This window comes from Monodelphis domestica, chromosome 4 (genome assembly GCF_027887165.1).
Source record: "Monodelphis domestica isolate mMonDom1 chromosome 4, mMonDom1.pri, whole genome shotgun sequence".
NCBI classification, from domain to species: domain Eukaryota; kingdom Metazoa; phylum Chordata; class Mammalia; order Didelphimorphia; family Didelphidae; genus Monodelphis; species Monodelphis domestica.
Window position 1 is genome coordinate 34,415,967 of NC_077230.1, and position 20,686 is coordinate 34,436,652.

A 20,686-nucleotide genomic window follows, 5' to 3' on the forward strand; every position below is an offset into this window, starting at 1 on the left:
GAAAACATGCTTTTTGATGTCAGCAATAATTCACATTAGCTGTTGGGAGTGGCGCTATGTGGAAACTTGAGAGTGGTTTGGGTCCCTGAGTTGATTACATTAAAAAATTCCTTTAAAAAATCTTTTTCTCAACACTTTTCACATTTACATAAAAGGTTTTTATTCTTTTTAATTTTACATAGTTACAAGAGCCTTAGTTTAAAAGCCCTGGTTCACTTAAAAAATAAAACAAACAAAAAACCCTTGCCTTCTCACTTAGAATCAATGCTGTGTATAGTTTCCACAGCAGTAGAATGGTAAGGGCTAGTCAATGGGGTTTAATCTTCTTGCCCAGGGTCACCAAGCTAGGAAGTGTCTGTGGCCATATTTGAACCCAGGACTTGGCTCTCAATTCACCGAGTCACCCAACTGCCTCCAAACTGGTTCATTCTTGAAAGAAAATTGAAAAAAGTTACTTTTCTTTTGATGAGTTACATGAATGATTCCAGTCATCCAAGTATCCCTGAAACTCATAAATTCTTTTAGATGGTTTCTGAGGAACTGAAGCTAACATGAGAAAAATGTTCCCTAGAAACTTACCCAGTCACCTGTGGGGAAACAATAACAGCAGATTCTAAAGAATGCCAGAAAAAGGAGTCCATGAATTTGTAAGAACACATATTTCTATATATATGATATGTCTGAGGAAGCAGAGACAGTTCTGTACTTGCTACCTCTGGGCTAAGCCATATTATCCTCCTTGAGGGCTGGTTGTTTCTCTCAAGCTCGGTGCCCACCATAAATACTTGTTGGCTAACTGGATTGATAAATGGAATTGTTTACACACTCGTTGCTAGGGGAGCTTGTTTTGAAACTTAGGAAGTAAAATTATGTAAGTCTCAAGAAAGAAAAAGAAGTCTAAATATTAAATGTATAAAGGTGGTGAAATGGAAAGATTGGTAGGCCTAAGCTGAGGTATCTGTTAACTTTTACTGCTGCTTTTTGACTGCTGGCTGACCATTCTGAGTTTCAAGGCAACTGAAGAGTTGATTCAAAAGAAATGACTGGTGGTTCCCTTAAGAGGGCCAAACACTCAACAGCCAATAAGAGATCATAGAACATAGAACAACTGTCAGGTTACCAAGGAATCAGGAGGATTATAAATAAAGGGAGGAGACTGGGGAGGTCATTCCTGCAAAGGAAACCAAGGAGGTAGGATGTGTTAAGGGTTGGAAGGGTGGCAGTTTGATAAATTGTGGAATTATTTGTTTTAGAGTAGTTGCTGGGAATTTCTTTTTGTTGTGGAATGGTTTGATATGGAATTGGTGATTTTTGATGTATACATTTTTAAAAAATATTGATAAACAGAATTCTAAAGGGGACCTCAGAGATTTTGTCCATTTTCAAAGGAATTTAAGAATATTGAGGAATCTATAAATATTATAAAATACTATAGCAGGTTCCAGGGGGAAAATATATCCTAACCAATATCTTCTAACGTGTTTTCTTTTTTATTTTAATTATTTTTCTTTTTAACTTTTAAACATCATTTCAAGTTTTCTGTTTCATATGATTTTCACAATTTTGGTCAGTCCTCTAGTGAACAAATCTAAGAATATTGGGGAAAGAAGGAGTGGGATAAATGGAGGAAATTCTTCTTTATATAAATATTTAGACACATAAACCAATCTATCTATCTATCTATCTATCTATCTATCTATCTATCTATCTATCTATCTATCTATCTATCTATCTATCTATCTATATGTACTACATTTAAATAAATATATATGTCTGAATATAAATAGTATATACAATTAAAATGAATTATTAATTAATGATCATCAATTAGTAGTTGTCACTAATTAATTGATTTATTATTGATCAACAATTGGTAATTATCTTTAATTAATAATTGGTTAAAATCAATTATTTATTATAAATCACTAAATAAGTGAATTATTTTATTTTTATTTATATATGTTTAATATATTTATTTTAATACATTTTATTTTTATTTATTTATATACATATATTTTATTTATTAAATTTTTTATTTTTAATTTAATTTAATTATTTATGAATTCATTTAATTTAATTTTTAAAATTAATTAAAATTAATTAAATTATTAAAATATTAAAATACTACTTAATATTAATTATTAATTAGTGACAACCACCAATTGATGATCATTAATTAATCGATTATTAACTAATGACAATTACTAATTGATGATCATTAATTAATAATTGATAATAATTATTATTTTAACCACCATTAATTAATATTAGACAATTATTGATTAATCAGGATTGATTAATAATTAATCTTAATCAATTAGTAATTAATGAACATTAATGGATCTATTCCTGGTCATTGATTAATAATTAAATTAATTGATTTTTAATGGATGATCATTAATTAATAATTGATAATGGTTATTATTTATAATAATTATTAAGTAATATTAGGTTATTTTTATTAATGATAATTGATATTAATTATTTTATACTCATTATTATTAATAACATCAAACAATTATTGATTTATTTGGTGAACAAATATTAACCAATTATTATGTGATAATGATTAATAATTACTATTAACAGATTATTGATAATCATCAATTAATCTTTAATAAATAATTGTTTAATATTAATTAATAATGATGGTTAAATAATAATTAATAATGATCATCAATTAATAATTGTCACTAATAAATTGATTAATTAATGATCATCAAATGGTAATTATCCTTAATTAATAATTGATTAACATTAATTATTGATTATTGATTATTTAATTTTTGTAGTTTAGTGTTTATTTAATTAATTAATTTATTTTTAAATAAATTTTATTTTTATATATGTATACATAAATATATTTTCTTTACTAAATTTTTTATTTTTTAATTTAAATTTATTTATTTATAAATTTATTTAATGTAACTTTTAAATCAATTTATATAAATTATTTATTAAATTATTAAAATATTAAAGTATTAATCATTAAATATTGATTGATATTAATTATTAATTAGTGACCATCACTTTAATCTTTAGTATTAATTATTAATTAACTGGTTATTAAGTAATGATAATTAATCAATAATTGCTTTATAATAATTAATGATGATAAGTAATCAATATCAATCATTAATTAATATTGTGAATTAATAGTCAATTAATACCAATTATTAATGATGATTAATTAGTATTTGATTATATAATAATTAAATTATTATAATACAGTATGTTATATTGTATTAGTATACGTATAACATAATTATTTTATTATAAATTCTGATTAATTGAAAATAATAATTAATTAATGATCATTAATAATTTAATTCATTAACTAATATTAATATTTAATTAATGTTAAAGGATTGTTTTAAATATAAAGAATATAAAGAAAAGAATGTTAGTCAATGTGCCTTGTACCACTTACCATAAACATTACTTAGGCTATAGCAAAATTGTATATACCTTTAGAATTCCTCCCCTTCCATTAGGTATAATGCTGATTTTTCCCCCTCAAATTTAATGAATATATAGGAGTAAATTTGAAGATATGAGATACATTGTGTGAGGAAATATTATTCTTGTGTATATTGGGGTTGAACACTAAGATAAAAGGAATTTTTAAGGAGGATATCAATTAATGTCAAAAGACTGATCAAGAAAACTAATTTTTCTTAATAAAATTAATACACCACTGCACTTTGAAATTATTTATATTTTGTTGACCATGCACTTTAAATTTTTTTTTATTTTTTTCAAATAAAGATAGAAATTTTTCTTGTTCAAGAAGCTTGTTGATAGCTTTTAATCATCTCTGTGAAAAAATGATGCAAAGAAGAGTCCAGAACCTCGATTTATTTTCTTGTCAAACAGACAAAGGTAAGCTTTAACTATAAAATTGCTTATTTCATACATGTATGCCATTCTTCATCAGTTTTATTTTAATTAAGATTGTTTTTCATATCAATAAACATCAAATCTAGAGAATATTAAAAATATTAGGAATAACTCCCAAGTGAAGATTAAAGAGTGTATTTTTAACTGATAAATATTTTTGATATCATGACTTTTAAAATAGTGTCAAAAAGGTGAGTTATAGCAATAAGGCAAAAAATTTTAAGGAATAATCTGTAAAAGCATAGTAAGAATAAAATCGTTGCCTTTTATGGATAATATGATAGTTTATTTAGAATTCTATTCATCAATACAAAAGGTGGATGTAGGGAGGGCAGAACTAAGATGGTGGAGAAGCTACACAGACTCATCTCTCCTCTACGTACCAAATTAAAATAGGATAAAATGCCTAAAAAGAAATATTGGAGCACCATAATCTACAGAAAAATGGAGTGAAATAATTTTTCTATTTAAAACTACTTAGAAAGCCATTAGAAAAGTTCTTTGATTGAAGAGGAGTGCAAAAACAACAGAACGAGGCAGGTTCCGATAATTAAAGAGTCCTTGGACACTCCTGAATCATCAACAGGGGCTGCCAGAGCTCCCAGGCACAGCCCTTTGCTGCCTTGACGGAGTGCCCATACACAGATCCAGGCAGCAGTTGTGGCAGACCTTATTGGGAGCACTTAGCACATCCCAATTCTTGCAACCTCAGAGGACAAGAGGACCCTGGTCACAGTTACCAGATGGAAAAGAATTCACATGGTTACTCATTGACCTGACCACAGGCCAGGAGAGTATTAAACACACTTGTCATTACATTATACAATGTTGAAAGAATTAAAAAAAAAATTGGTCACTAAGAACTCTCAATGAAGCTGCACAAAGAACCTGAATCTTGGAACATACTTCTTTCTACATAGTTACAGAAAATGAGCAAACAACAATAACAAAAAACCCTCAACCATAGAAAGAAATTTTGTTGCCCGGGAAGACTTAAAATCAGAAGAAAATAGTGCTGCATCCAAAGCTTAGAAGGAAGAAAAGATATTAGCTATTTCACAACTCAAAATAGTCTACAAAGCAGAAATTGTCTAAATTATTTAGTGTAGTTTAAGAAACATGTCTCTGACACTTGCTAGTTGTGAAATGATGGACAAGTCACTTAATCCTGTTTGCCCCAGTTTCCTCTTCTGTAATGAAGAGATAGCTGGAGAAGAAACTGGAACATTAGCTTCACGAGGAAAATTCCAAATCAAGTCATAAAGAGTCAGATACAACTGACTGACAAAAAAAGAAGGATCAATGGTCAATTAGAGGAACAGATTAGGTGTAGAAAATGCTGAATAAAAAAGGGCCTTGTAAAATGTACCTTTGATAAACTCAAAGTCCTTAGACTGTGCTAGAATTAGGAATTATTTTTAAAACTGCTGGGAAAATTGGAAATGCTTTGAGACGACTTTTTATATAAGTTGTCTTTTATTGTGAATATGTGAACCCACAAATGATCCATAAATAAACTTAGGGGTTCTGTGATCTTGGAAGGGAGAAAAAAATGCATGTTTTTTTCAATAACATTTCATTCAAATTTAACAAATTCCAATAACAATTTTTATAATACACTTTGATATCTGGTATGGTTAGATCATCTTCCATCATATTATTTTTCACTATTTCCATTGATAATCTTGACCTTGTTTAGTGAAAAATAATATGATGGAAGATGATCTAACCATACCAGATATCAAAGTGTATTATTATAAAGTACTTATCTTCAAACTAATCTATTATTGATGAAGAAAGAGTAGTGAATCCGTGGAATAGAGTAGGTACACACAATATGCACAGTAGAAATGACTTTAGTAATGTTGTGTTTCTTACATGCAAAAATCCATATTTTAGGGTCAAGAACTCACTGGGTCAAAAACTGCTGGGAAAACCAGAAAGCATTTTGCCAGAAACTAGATGTAGACCAATGCCGCACATCATGTATCAAGATAAGGTCAAAGTGGCATTTGATTTATGCATTCAGGGTAATGCCAGATTTAAATTAGGGGGAAAAGAATTATCAAATAAAGGACAGAGAACATGATAGGAGGTGCAATGGATCATATTCATTACCTTTAAAAGTTTTCCACACAAAACCAGAGAGAAAGAAGAAAAATGGGAAAAAATTTAAAGATCTGATTAAGGCCTCATTTCTCAAAGATATAGAGCACTGGATCAACTTTATAAAGAATACAGGTTGTTCCCCAATTCATAGATCCTAAAATTATATGAATAATCAGTTTTCAGATGAAGAAATAAAAACTGTCTCTAGCCACATAAAAAAGCACTGAATCACTATGAAGAATACAAATTTAAACAACTCTTACTTACCTTTTCATGCCTATCAAATTTTCTTAACGAGACAGGAAAGGAAAATGAAAAATGTTGGAGGTGATGGGGGAATATTTGAGACACTAATGTACAGATCGTGGAATTGTGAACTGATTCATCTATTCTAGAGAACATTGTGGATATATGCTCAAGGAGCTATGCAATTGTGCATATTCTTTGACTTGGCAATATCACGACTAAGACAGTATCCCAAAGAGATTATAAATTTTTAAAAAATGAAAAGAAAATGTCCCTATATGTACAAAATAATTCATGGCAGTTCTTTTTCGTGTTGAAGAACTTAAAATTTCAGGGATAACATTCAATTGTGAAATGGCTGAAAATTTTGTGGTATATGATTGTAATAATATTATTGTGACATGAAATGATGATTAAGATGCTTTCAAAAAACCTGGAAGACTTATATGAACTGATGCATAATGAAGGGAGCAGAAGCAGAACACTGGGTGCATGAACAGCAATACTATGCAATAATCAATTGTAAATGACTTTGCTATGCCCAGAAATACAAAGATTGAAAGACAGTTCTGAAGAACTGAAAAATGTTATCCACTTACAGTGGAAAAGGTGATGGAATCTAAATGCAGAGCAAAACATATTTATTTTACTTTATTTTCCTTTTTACCTGGTATGTTTTATTTCTCAACATGATGAATAAGGAAGGAAATATGTTTTACATGACTGCATATGTATAATCTTTATCAAATTGCTTACCTTTTTAATGAGGTTGGAGACCAGGGTGAGTAGGAAAGAATTTGGAACTTAAAATAGATTTTATATGTCCTTAGAAAAAATTTTAATTATTAAAAATGTCTTAATGTGCTTATATACTGAAAGGTAGAAAGTTCAGCAAAATCATTGGTCTAGGGGAGACTGTAACACAGTCAGATATATATTGCTAATTATTAAGGAAAAGATACCGGTAAAGTATAGGTGGATGGCTTATAATTCCAGTGCAAAGCTAGACTGACCAGGCCAACTGTACTGGGAGGAAATTTTATTCTTACTGTTGCTTCAGATGTTTTAGGCTTTCATTATTATTACTATTATTATTTTTGTATTTATAGGTGACAACGAACTGGGGCTTTGTACTTGTATCTTCTTTGATCCAGCAGATGAGGATGGAAAGGAACCAGGGGTTTTTATAACTGAAATTATTGAAGGAGGTGCAGTTCACAAACTTGGATGGTGAGTTTGGTTTTGTAATTTTATAAGAATTGACTTTGTAGGGAGGATTTAACTTCATTCTAAAAAGGGTTAATATTGTAAACATGGAAAGTGACTACACAAATAAAATCTCTGAAAAATACAGAAATATCAACTTTAAAAATATTGTCATGACCAAGCTAGTAAGGAAATGGAATTGGCTTGGAAACAAAGATTCTATAATTCCACTCCAACTTGGTCTGTAAACCGTGACTTTATTCTTGATCATTGAGAAGGTCTTTAATAATTGCCATAATGAGCCCATTGTAAACATGTGCCCAGCTATTTCCAAATCAGGTCAAATTAACAAGTATTTATAAATCTATACCATTCCAGAACCTGTGCTCTCCATGAAGGGATATAAAAAAGTGGGAAAATAGTTCTTGATTTGGAGAACAGAAAAATTGAATTGACTAGGCAACAAACAAGTTACTATTGTGTGCAGAAAAGATCTATAATAAATAAATGTGAGAAAATCTGGGTGTGGGGGATAGTTTGGTTGTATTAGAAAAAATGGTATCCATGAGACACTGGCAACTATCTTCAGAGATTATTGAAATTTGACTATACAATAAAATAATTCCTGAATTGAGAGAGGGCTTCCTAGATATAGGAATGTAGGAATATACATTTAAAATATTACTATAAACTGCCCAAAGTGAATCCTTGAGAAAGGAAAAAAATAAGAAATGCTAATAGGTTGCCAAATCATAAATTTAACCTTGTAAGAATTTACTATGTAACTGAGGTCAAATGGTACCCTCTATGTCCTTGCTCATGATGTAATTTTGGACTTTAAAATGGAATTCTTCCTGAGATGACACTCTGTTACATAGAACTGAAAGCAAAAAAACGCCATCAGGCATTCTGTTTCTAAGCCTGAGGCTCATTACTTCTTCATCTCCAACTCACTTAGCCCAGATGGTTTTAGAATTTTTTCTTGCTTCCTAGATTGTAACAGAATTGATTTCATTAGCTGCCCATCCTGAATATCCCAGATAAATGGTGGAAATTTTCTCCTCTTAACCTCCCAAAGTTGTTTTCTTTTCCTCAGTTTCAATGATGGCATGTATCTGTTTATTATCACCCAAGGTCTCTACAATAAAAGTATCAACTAGAAGTTTCCTTCTGAATTATCGTCTCCTTACTCAGTCTTCAGTCAGTGGGGGCATTGTCTGATACCTCAGAAGAATCATTTGTTTTAGTTTCTGCAGATCCTATTGACTTTCTGAAGAATATTAAAATTGAAACAATACTCTGATAATTGTTTGGAGGAGGGCATCTGTGTTTGTGGATGATTTCTCTTGGATCCTCCTCACTGTGTTTTCCAAGATCTGCCAAAGTCCCTTCCTTTTTCAATCTCATTTCATTATTGAGACTTAGCCAGCTGGAAAGGCTTGGAGTACAGACCCAGTTATGAACACTAATCATCTTTGAAGCCCACTTAAAAAAAATCCAGGGAAGAATCCCCAGACAGGCTGCAGGGTAATGAAATTATTGAGACACACCAGCCCTCTAAGTCTTCTGATTAATTTGTAGAGAAGTGGTGACTGAAAAATTTGTAAGTGGCAACCATTATAGTAATGGTATGATGAGTCATTGAAGTCTATCTCTTAAATTAGTACCACATCTTCTAATCATACACATGCATTGGGCTTTTAGGTCATAAATATCTTCAATGTAATTTTAATTACTATGCAATTCTATTTTTCAGTATCCGTGTATTTGACCAGATTATTAAAATAGGTGACATCAATCTAATTGGATTGGATGAAGCAGAAATCGTCTCTACTTTTAAAAAAATGGACGATTCTCCTTTCCAGTAAGTAAATTTTCCCATATTTCTTTTAAGATGCAGAGATTGCTAGATCATTGTTTTTGATTTGGAAATTTCTTTAGCAATGTGTTCAAACAGAAAAATTGGGGAGAAAGAAAGCCTAATTAACATGTTTAAATAATTTCTCTTTTTGTCTTCTTTTGCTAGGAAATGACCCTCTTTTTTTCTGTTCAGCAGTTCACAAGATATTTTAGGACCCATTTGCACCTTCCTTTCTGAATACTCTATCACATCTCAAGCAAACCCTTGATTTTCATTTGCATTTATTTTTGGTTAATGAATTTTTATTTTCTTGGCAAATAATGATCCTTGAACCTGAGGAGGTTGTTTTGTTTTGTTTTGTTTTGTTTTTGTAAGAATGAAAGCTTAGCTGAATTTCCCCATTCTGCTCTTTGCATGGCTATGTCTTTATCCAAAGTACATAAATTAAATGTGGATATTTTGTACCTAGGATTGAAATTGGCCGCGAACCACCTGAAGTCAAGTCAGAACTTATCGAACTCCTTGAGTTGTCAGAGGAAAGGAAGAAATATTTTATGGATTCGCTCATAGTACAGGTATTATGTGAACCAAATAAAAAAATGCAGAAACGCAAAATTCTTTCTTTTTTATCATAACAATATTAAAATAAAAATTTTGTTCTTTAAAAAATTTCCTTTCCTACTCTTGAGTAACTTCATCTTAATTTATTACATACTTTTTTATTGTTGCTCTTTTATGCAATTTTATCAATGTCTCTGAGATTTACATTCTAATCTTCTCTGATGCACTCCAACCTTCACCACTGAATTATCATTTGTAGTATAGAGAAAGAATTAAGCAAAACTGAACAATAAATACAGCAACTGAATCTGATAGTTTTTGCTCCTTTCTGAACAAAGGAGATATATTTGTGTGTATGTGTATGTATATTTTTATATCTCTAGCTTTTGTCCCAGACTAAGATTTTCCATTACAATTAGTCAGAGGATGGCAATCTTTTAATGCTGCTTTAATTTACCTTAGTATTAAAGAGCCTTCTGTTTCTGCTTACTTTACATTATTTAATGTGGGGTTTTTTAATGTCTCATAGAATTCTTATTGTTAATTTCAAAAACTTAATAATATCTCATTATATAATATATCACAGCATTTGTTCAGGTCTTCCCAAATTAACAGACACTTTGTATTCAGACAAAGAATATGTGAGTGTATCCATATTCCCTTGATTTCCTGCCTTTGATGACTTTGGGTTTTCTCTTCTATTCTAGTTGCATTGATTTTTTTCATGTTAAATCTTTCTCAGTAGTGCAAATTTTCTATTTTTTCTTTTATAATGATCACTAACCCCCTCGTTTTTTACCATCAATATGCCTCACAAATATAGGTCTAAGAGGTCTTATTCCTGTTGTTTTTCTAATTTTGAATGCTATATGGATATTGGTTGATATTAAGGTTGTATATGCAACTTGAATTCATTATGGTAAATTATATACCCTTTTGTATTCAAACTTTCATTTGTATCACATGATTTCCAGTTTTTCTCAGGCCTTCCAGAATACAGAATCCTTCTTCTCTCATTTTTGTTTTTGGGTTTTTGAACCCCTGGATTGCTGAGTTAATTATCTTCTGGGACTTCCTTATGTAGAATATTTTATGAACTCTTAATTATTGTCAAGTAATCTTGAATAATTTTATTAATTTTGAAGGTTCAGTTTGAGGACCTGTTAATTTTAGACCTCTTTTATTATTCTTGTTTTTAACATTTCCACTAAGATTCCTTTTCACAACAATCTCTGACCAACAATGTTTTTTTTTTTTTTTATGTCTTTCTGGATCCTATCTCTAAGGCTTTCCCCAAAATGCTGGTCTACAAATCTGTAAGCCCCTGGAGGTGAAGGAATGTTTTATCTTTATATCCCCAGGACAACACACGGGCTTGCACTTTTTAGATGCTTACGAAATTATGATTGAATAAGTTGCTCATGTTGTTATGCTGATGCATAAGCAGGCTCTTGCTTTTTATTCTGTGCTATTTAGCTAGATGTTTTGGCAAACTCTTTAAAATGTTTTACTATAATTTTGAAATGCCCATCCTTCCTCTAATAATGATAATGTCTTTGGAAGAAAGATCAAAGAATATATTTAATCTTTCAAAGTGTGTATATGGGTATATTGGTATATATTTCATTTTGCAAAAAGTATAAAAGTATTTACTACTGCCTCCTTAAAACCTCTTTCCTATCCAATTATGAAATCTTTAAACATTAGCACATTAGGAGAGTGGATTTTGTTTGTTTATTTTAAGCATGTTCTTGAGATTTCTTAGCTTTAGGCCTATATTGTAATTACACTTTCTAAACATTTTCTCCATTTAAAGGAAAAAATTGGAGATATCACTATTGTGAGAGGACAAGCAAGTATTTGTAGAAGTCCAAGAGTACCATGGTTCTGGATGGCCAGGTATATATATATATGTGTATATATATATATATAGGTATATATATATATAAGCTTTTATTGTGTATGTAAACCAGTAGTTTTTTTAGACAAAACTTAGTGAAAGATTAATAATAAAATAACTATATGGTTTTGCCTCTAAATTCCATTTACTGGGAAGATTTCCAAATTGGATACTCAATTTAAAAAATGTTTATATTCAGTGCGTTTTTTGGATAATATTTTCCTGATGAGGAATGGCCTCATCATTTCTGGCTTATAAATATATAGAATGAAATAATATAATGCATTAAAATAAGTAAATATCAGGAATAGAAGAAATCTGGAGACATCTTGATAAACTTTGATGTAAAGCAAATAGAACAGATAAAAACAAAAACAAAAAGAATGTTTTTTTAAACTTTACCTTCTGTCCTATAATTGAAGCTAAGTGTCAGTTCCAAAGCATAAGAGCAGTAAGAGCTAGGCATTGGGGTCAAATGACCAGGCCAGGGTCACATAGCAAAGAAGTACCTGAGGACAGATTTGAGTACAGGACCTCCCATCTCCAGGATCTCTCTATCTACTCATCCAATTAGCTGTTCATGAGAATATATTTTTTGTGAATTAAGACAAAAAAGGTCTAGAGAGAGCAATGGATAAGCAAAAAATGTTAGGCAGAAGAATAGATTTAAAAATGTTATTTTAGAGTGTTTCACTGACTCCCTATTATGTAAATTCATGTGCAAAATAAATAGCATAAAAAGGCTAGAGTCTCCTAAGCATGATGATTGTTCCTTAGGTTACTAAAAGTGTGGAATCAAGCATGAAACTCCCTAGGTTTCTTCAAATGCACAATATATTTTAGACTCTTCATACATCTAGTGATAATGTCCAATTCTGATTGTATCTCTCCAGAACTTCTTAAATATTGACACCGTTTTAGTGAAAAATTCAGAGTTTTTTGCACTCATTGCTTTCTAGAATTATTGAACATATAGAAGGATGAATTTTTTCAAATAACTATGGTCACTCCAAGATAGATGCAAAGTTAAGACAGTGAAGTTTCCTGGAGTCACAACTTATTGTCATATTGTTGTTCAGTTGTATAATTCTTCCTAGGACATTCTTCGGAGTTTTCTTGGCAAAAATACTAGAGTGGTTTGCTATTTCCTTCTTTAGCTCATTTAACAGGTGAGGAAACTGAGGCAAACATGATTAAGTGACTTGCCTAGTGTTACACAGTTAATAAGTATTTGATTTGATGACTGAATTTTAATTTTTTAAAAGATGAGACTTTCCTTACTCTAGGCTTGACACATCCAGTGTGCCACCTACCTATCCTTGCTGCCACTAATATTCACATTTTGAGTTAGATTACCTAGAGAAAACAGTAAAATATAACTCAGCTGTGTGCCTGTGATATTAAATAGGGATAGGAATTTCCCAAAGAAGTATAACAGTGACAAAGGATTGTAAAGTTTAAAATTAGTGGTTGGACGATGATTATATGAAATTATGTGATTGCCAGGACGTATTCCAAGTTGAGTCAGAATTTATTTACAAATAGAGAGGAAACAATAAAGAAGAGAAATGTAAGGGGGATGGAGAAGTTATCTATACTATCAATCTAAATGCTTTTCTCTGGTTCTGCTTAATCCAGAAAGAGATTAATTAGCTCTTAACCAGGAACCTTGCAGCCTCCTCCAAGATGGAAGTTAGTCTCTCCAAAATCTAGGAGAGGGATCAGCCTTTTACTCACCCAAGGGAATAATCCAAAGTCAGAGTCCAATTAGAAGTGTAGTTCCAAACCCATGATCCAAGCAAGTCTCCAGCAAAGCTCCCTTGAAGACTATCTAAGACTATCTCCAGAAGACAATCTCTTCAGACTATCTTCTCAAAGACAATCAATCTGCCCTAAAGAAGTTCAGGGTTTGCTTTTAATGGTGACTTCTTGTCCCCTCCCCTCTTCTCAGGGGTCAGTCACAGTTTCCTAATTGTCTACCACTGCCCATGAGGCAGTTTGGGTAGGATCAACTTTTCACCTTCTGAAGGTTAAATTCTCATCAAAAAGATTCACAGATTCCTGGCTGACTGAGGTGTGAATTCTCTAAGCACCTTGCTAGATTCTCATCTACTACTAAGTATGGTGTTTAATCTTTTGTTGGTTCAATTTAAAAGGAGACAAAGGAGAGTTAATCCTCTTTTTCCGTCTAGTGAGGGTACTAAATAGGGGTACTTAATAGTGTTAACTCAGGATAGACAGTAAAGAATTCCCTTTTCACAGGATACTGGGGTTCAGAGGATTGGGATGATGCTGTGTCCTCTCCCATTCCATTAAGGACTTTCCTGTTTTCGACCTAAGCATGTAATGACTACTTTAGTCTTGGGAAGACCAGACCTCTTGAAGGAAAGATCCGGCATTTATCTCAGTCTTTGCTTCTTTTTGCCTCTACCCAGTAGCTGCAAGGAAAATTTTGAACAGAAAAATTTGGTCAAATAAGGAAGTGCAAAAGTACTTGATCTACTCTGTGAGACAGCTATGTATTTCCTCTTCATAAAACATAGGCTTAATAAACACAGGGTCTGAATTCAACTCAGGCTCTCTGAACCTCTGAAATTCATAATGTCGATTTTATGTAGAACACAATAACCTCAAGACTGATGTTGGATCATTTATGTAGGACAGGCAGTTAGAGGTTCAAGGTTGCTGAATTGAGCACTAAAGATCTTGTGTCCACATGGAAAAAGCTGCCAGACTCTTAGAGTGGGGAGGACAGCCCATCCTCCTTCTTTCAGGAGAGAATTATTTGCCACATGCCCTAGAGTCATGATGGTAAACCTCTGGCACATGTGCCAAAAATGGCACAGAGAGACCTCTCTGTGGACTCACATATACCTTCCATGGCAGAGTTAATTACTAGAAAGGTAGAAGAACTTGGGGTAGGGGGACTGCTCCCTTCCCCCCTCTCCACTGTGCATTCTTAACCCTCAGTACTCACTCCCTTTCCTGAGTGGAGTGCTCAGGCTACTCTCCTCTCTTTCTCCCTCCCCTGTCTGAGTAAGGGCAGAGGACACTTGGTTGCTGGGTGGCATGGTCTCTAAAAGGATCTAAAAGGTTTGCCATCACTATCCTAGAGCCTTTTTGGTGAACCTATAGCAGGTGTGCTGGAGGGGCTGCTCCCTTCCCCTCTCCATGTGCACAAGGACAATTCTTATATCACCTGCCCCTCAGCCTAGCAGTCAAATGGGAACATTTCCTCCCTCCCCTGTCTGGAGTAAAGTCAGGTGTTCTTACATGCATCATGAGGGTTTCAGTTTGGTCACTTGCTCTCTAAAAGTTTTGCCATCACTGCCCTGGAAAATCAAAGGAGGAGATGCGATAACACCCCACATACACATACCTCCTCCTGTCACAGGGCTGGGACAGCTCTGAGCATGTTCCATCTCCATTATCATGACATTTATATGAGAAGACAGGCAGATAGACAGGCAGACATAGTGCATAATTCATTATTCACATTTGTTCTAAATGCAAGTTTAGGCCTTTCTTGAACCTCTAATATGAGAAAAATCACAATTCAAGAGAGCTGTGATTACTTCTGTTACAATGATTGGGAGAATCATGTGGCATAATTTTGGAGTTGTGTGTTTTTATTTTATCTTTAGAGCTCATTAAATAATATTTGAGTAAGTAGAGATATAGGATAGATGTATAATTTCATTGAAATAGGGAATACTCATGTGTATAGTTAGAAAATCTTGAAACCCTACTACATTACCCAGAATACTTTTCCCTTTGTGCACATTTGAGTCAATTCACATAACTGTTTATAAGTTCTGTAGCTCCTCCCAATCGCTCTCTTCTTTCATGACTGGTCCTGGGTATCAGTAGTTCTTTTAGTTATTAATTAATAAAACTTTTAAAATAAAAGTTATAGAATATTAATTTTAATCTTTACATTTTGGTTTACCACAAAGAGAATTCTCAAATATTTTTTAAGATAGAATACATAAATTTTTTCAAGCATGCTTTTCTGCCTGCCCACCTGCTTTCCCCACCATCTGCTTGAACCAGCTCTCCTCCCACTACTGCTGCTGCCAGCAAACACCAGAGCTTGGGAGTGGTTTCTCCTCCCCCTGCATGCTCTTGGGAAGAGTGCTCAGCTGCAGTCTCCCACTGCTATTTCTGATTCAAGTGTCTGCACAGAGGGTGAGATTCCCCAATTTTTGGCCAGTCTTTTCCCCACTCCAGGTGGGTTTTTGAGCCTGTGCTAGCCATTTTTCAGTGAGGAAAAGTGACACCATGCTATTCAGCCCCACCCCCTTCTAGTTTATAAGCTGAATTTCTTAAACTGACCATTGGCACCCGGCTTGCAACTCAGGATTTTTTTCACAGGAAGGGGGACCACTCTGCTGGTTTGTTTTTTATTTTTTTTGAGTGCACATTAACCCAAATCAATGGACTTTAGATTTTATTTTTCTCCCTCCTACCCAAAACATTGAGGACTAATCTTTCTTTCATATGAAAATATGCTATTGCTCTCCCTTGAAATTTTGCCCTTCTTTGAGTTTTCTCTTTAAATAAAATCCATTCAGTCTTCCCTTCATTTTTTTTTTGGAGGAAAAATGCTTTTACAAAGCATGCTAGGAACTCTCACAGAACAGTTTGAATTGCTTGACCTCTAACTAGTGCATACTAGTTCTTTTTTTTTTTTTTTACTAGCAGTTTGTATTTACACTGCATATTTCCCATTTTGTTTGCTTCTCAAGAATATGCAGCAGGCTAGACTGCTTAAATTAGAGACCAAACTGAAATATTCTGACAAAGTGTTATGGGGTTCAGCTGTGTACCCCTGGGGTTCAGGAAGGATACCTTTGGCAAGAACGCAAGACTCCAAAACTTAGCTTAAAAACAAAAAGAGAAATTTATTAGTTTAGGAGGTAATGTTGAGAATGGCCAGGAGGATAGCAAGGTGGAGCAGCAAGATGGGGAGCAGTTCCTTGGGAGGACAGCATGAATAGAAAGGCTGCTCCCCATGAGGACAGCATGGATGGAAAAGCTGTCTCCCCAGACGACATCAGTTCTGGGGATTTTATACTCTTTACAACCGATGCTATGTCATGGTGTGGACATGACTTAGAGTGTTAATAATCACTCAGGCATTTGGTGGGGTCAATGAGGTGGTCATCTGACTTGGGTCTGCCTGGAGGCATAAAGATTCCTTAACAAACAGATATCTTGAGATGTATCCTGATAGGATCTAGGTGTAGCCTGGAGGTGCGTCTCTCTGTCCATAATAGTTTGCCTGAGTTTCTGGGGGTATAGTGCCCATGTCAAAAGTTTTGATATTCTTAAATATTCTCAAAACACAGAGTAGAGATTCCTGCCCATTGCTTCTATCAGAAATTTCAGAGTTCTGACAAATGAAGTGCAAATAGTTAATAAATAGTGGGGAGGGGAATGAACATTAAAAGAGATCTGGAAGTTTATTGTTTCCTAACTACTTTTAATTTATTACCCTCCATAAGAGTAAAAGAAGTCTATTGGAATTGGAGAAAAGGATTTTTGACGTCCCTTCCTATGTCTTTGTTATGCTTATTTTATTTGCTGATTGCTTGTGATAAGAGTTAATTTTTTTAAGGTTCATATGTTAATCTAATCAATATCTTTCTGATATACTGAATCATTTCAAGCTAATGTTTTTGCCTATTAGATATATTCTATTACATTGATTTTTGTATTTGTACCTTTCCCCTCTGACTGTACTGAAGAATATCATTATGAAAGCCCATATACACCTTTTTCTGTGGCAAAATCATAACTCATTAGGAGGTGTTTGCTGCATTTGTCACATAGATATTGATGGATGGACTTCATCAAAACTGGTTACAACTTGTATACTACATTTAGAGAATTTAATGAGCTAAGAATTTCAATTGCAATTTTAAGAGGTTTTCAGAAATTACTTTAGATATCTAGGAGACTTCTGGAATGGTATTTAAAATATATATGTATACATTATATATTTTTTTTAAATGTTGAACTAAAAGGTAGAGAACCAAATAGATGTTCCTACCTAAAGTATAAAGCAGGAAGCCAAAAAGAACTTCTGTACATGCATAATAAATTATAATCTGCAGTTTAATCTAATTCTACCAGAAATATAGAGATTTCTTGGTGATGTTCATTTGTATTTGTATTGTAATTTGTAGCATTGCTCATTTTATATCCTCTAAAATTGTGATTGATCATTAAATAATTAGAGTTTACTCTGGAATTGTGTCTGATTATCAGAGTTCTTAAATCTTTCAGATTTGTATTTCTTCATGGTGTGAATATGAAAAAACCCTCATGATAGTGTCAAATTTCTTCATGCAAATATGATAATTTTTTTTCTGGTTCATAATAGTTTGGCTCTGTTCTCTTTGTATCAGTTCATAGAAATCTGGCCAGGTTACTCTAGTTCCATTCTGGAAATTATTTCTTTTTGTGCATAATTTGTTCAGCCATTTCCCAGTAAAAACAAAACAAAACAAAACATCCTATTAGTCCCCAGTTCCTTGCCTCTGCAGAATAAGAAAAGAAGTCTCCAATAATTGTTTTGGTACCTTTGGGTCCTATCTTTTCATTTGCATTTTTTAATGTCTTTGGGATATTGGTCAAAGTTTAATGACATTTTAATGAGGCCTAGGACCAAATTACTTTCTTGAATATCTAGAACAACCTAAAGTTCCACGACCATGAATACTCTTGTTTCTCATACCCCAATAATTGTCATTTTAGTTGTAATCATCTTTGTCAATCTGATATGAAGTAAAAGCTTAGAACTGCTTAAATTTACATTTCTCGAGTTACTAGTGATTTTGGACCATTTAGGATTGATTACCCCCTTGAAAAAAGTGCATTTGTTTCCATAGCCTTTGACTTTTTTTGATTGTCATTTAATTGGAAGATGCCTCATGGTTTAAGTTTTACATTTGATCAGTGTAGTAAATGGAAAGTCAGAAAGGCTAAGTGATTTGCCCAAGTTAATACAACTAATTAGTGGAAACTTACAACTAGGTTCCAGAACTAGAACTTGAGTCTAAATCTCTTTAATTCCAAGATAGTTTGATTTCCAGTTGTATGAAACTGCTACCTTTTTGTCCACAGTGACCTGAAATTTGTTATTGGGGTACTGAAAATATTAATAGAAGAAGATCAGGGATGTAGAAAAGACATCCAAGCTATCTTTGAGCAGGTAAGACAGCACAGTTCCTCCCCATTAATCAAGTTTTATTGAATGTTAGTTGTGTTCACAGTGATAAAAGTGGTGGAAAGCAAAGCAGTCAGTGAGAATGGTGCCCATAATAATGCATGAAATAAATGCTTCCTATTTCATTCATCCATTCTTTTGATCAGTCCAAACAAAACTTTTCAATCTTACTAAAACTCTTCTTGGCCTAAGAGGACTGCTTCATGAAAGGTGAATTGACCAAAACTCCCATATCACTACTCTCTGCCTAGTTCTACTTATGACTCTTTAGAAAATCCAGTATGGAAATCATTTGGGAACCCCAGCCTACTACTACTACTAATCCATGAATTGTGTCTACTTGATCAAGAGAAAGGATCATTGGCTGGGGTATCCTTCTTCCTTGCTTCCCTTACTCCCTTGCAGCTAATAACTACTCTTAGGTCTTAAGATGTGAATCAGTAACTTTCTTCCTTCTGAAGTGAAGAAGGCCCACCAGGCTTTTTTATTATTATTTTCTCTGTGAATATGCCTCTGAAGTCTGCTAGAAATCTTTTTCCTTACAATCTATTTCCCCTACTTTTATGCTATCATTGTAACTACTAATTGAAGTACCTCTGGATGTGTGCAAAATGCTGCTAAGCGCTGGAGACATAAAGAGAAAAAAATGAAACATTTCCTGATCTTGAGACACTCTTACTCGATACTCTAAGTGGAAAGTACATTTAAAATAAGGTTCAGCTGAAGCACAAGATGGAATGGTTCAGAAGTCCTGGGGTCTCAGTGGTAGAATGGATGGAATGGATAGCAAGCGCCATTTGGCAATGATTTCACAAAGATTAGTTAGACTGGTTCTGCCATCTATCACATCAGTAAATTCTTTTTGTATTTAAGGATTAAACCCAGTGTCTCGGTCACATATTATCAAGGCTTTCCTGTTTTTATTGGATAAAGTCTAAACCCAGTACCTTCCATACTCTGACACCAGAGGGTTCCATACTTAATTCCCAGAGTACCATGACATAAATTTTTTATTATATATATATGCATATATCTATATCTATATCTTTGTAGTCATATAAATCTTATATACCCAGAGCTTAGCTGAGGACCAGAAGACCAGACATGGAAGAAGCTCTTAGTAGTGAATATCATTTTTCCTTTTTTCTATACACATGTAAATCTGTGTGTCTGTATATACATATATATGCACATAAATGCATGCACACATTTATTTATATATGTGTATGTGTGTATGTGTCAATATCTATACCTCTATCTAAGGCCAGGTTACTTACTCATCAGACCTGCCCTAACATTCTTCTAGTTTGCAAAAGGGCTTGTCACTGTAATTTCTCAGCTATTATGGTATTTCCACTGACTTTGTTTTTGAACATCTCTTGAAGTCCATTTTACTAAATTACAATCCTCCTAGAAGCAGAAACTGTCTTTCCCCCTGTATATACAGAACTATGCAGGAAGAGAAGCTTCATTTTGTAGTGTTAGGAAGTGATATGTATTGAAGTGGTCCCCCTGATGTCCATCCTGGATGTCTGAAGCTCACCAGGTCAGTAACATCTTACTGCTTTTGGCAGCTTCCTGCACCTAAATGGCAGTGAAGGTGTCACCTTGCCTTGAAAAACACAATTCTTAGCTGGGAGAGCTTTTAAGCTTTGGATTCTATCCCTAA

General features: G+C 33.1%; 1 protein-coding gene across 1 annotated transcript in view; it reads left to right on the forward strand.

The window, feature by feature from the left end:
* The first annotated feature begins 3,230 nt into the window (after nucleotides 1-3,230).
* LOC103101842 (uncharacterized) overlaps nucleotides 3,231-20,686 on the forward strand; it is a 37,063-nt gene continuing 19,607 nt past the window's right edge. Inside the window, exons 1-5 of the mRNA XM_056793272.1 lie at nucleotides 3,231-7,485; nucleotides 9,218-9,325; nucleotides 9,792-9,897; nucleotides 11,700-11,782; nucleotides 18,915-19,002. Coding sequence (XP_056649250.1) covers nucleotides 9,306-9,325; nucleotides 9,792-9,897; nucleotides 11,700-11,782; nucleotides 18,915-19,002 — 297 coding nt within the window. The 5' untranslated portion in view covers nucleotides 3,231-7,485; nucleotides 9,218-9,305. The remainder of the gene's footprint in view (nucleotides 7,486-9,217; nucleotides 9,326-9,791; nucleotides 9,898-11,699; nucleotides 11,783-18,914; nucleotides 19,003-20,686) is intronic.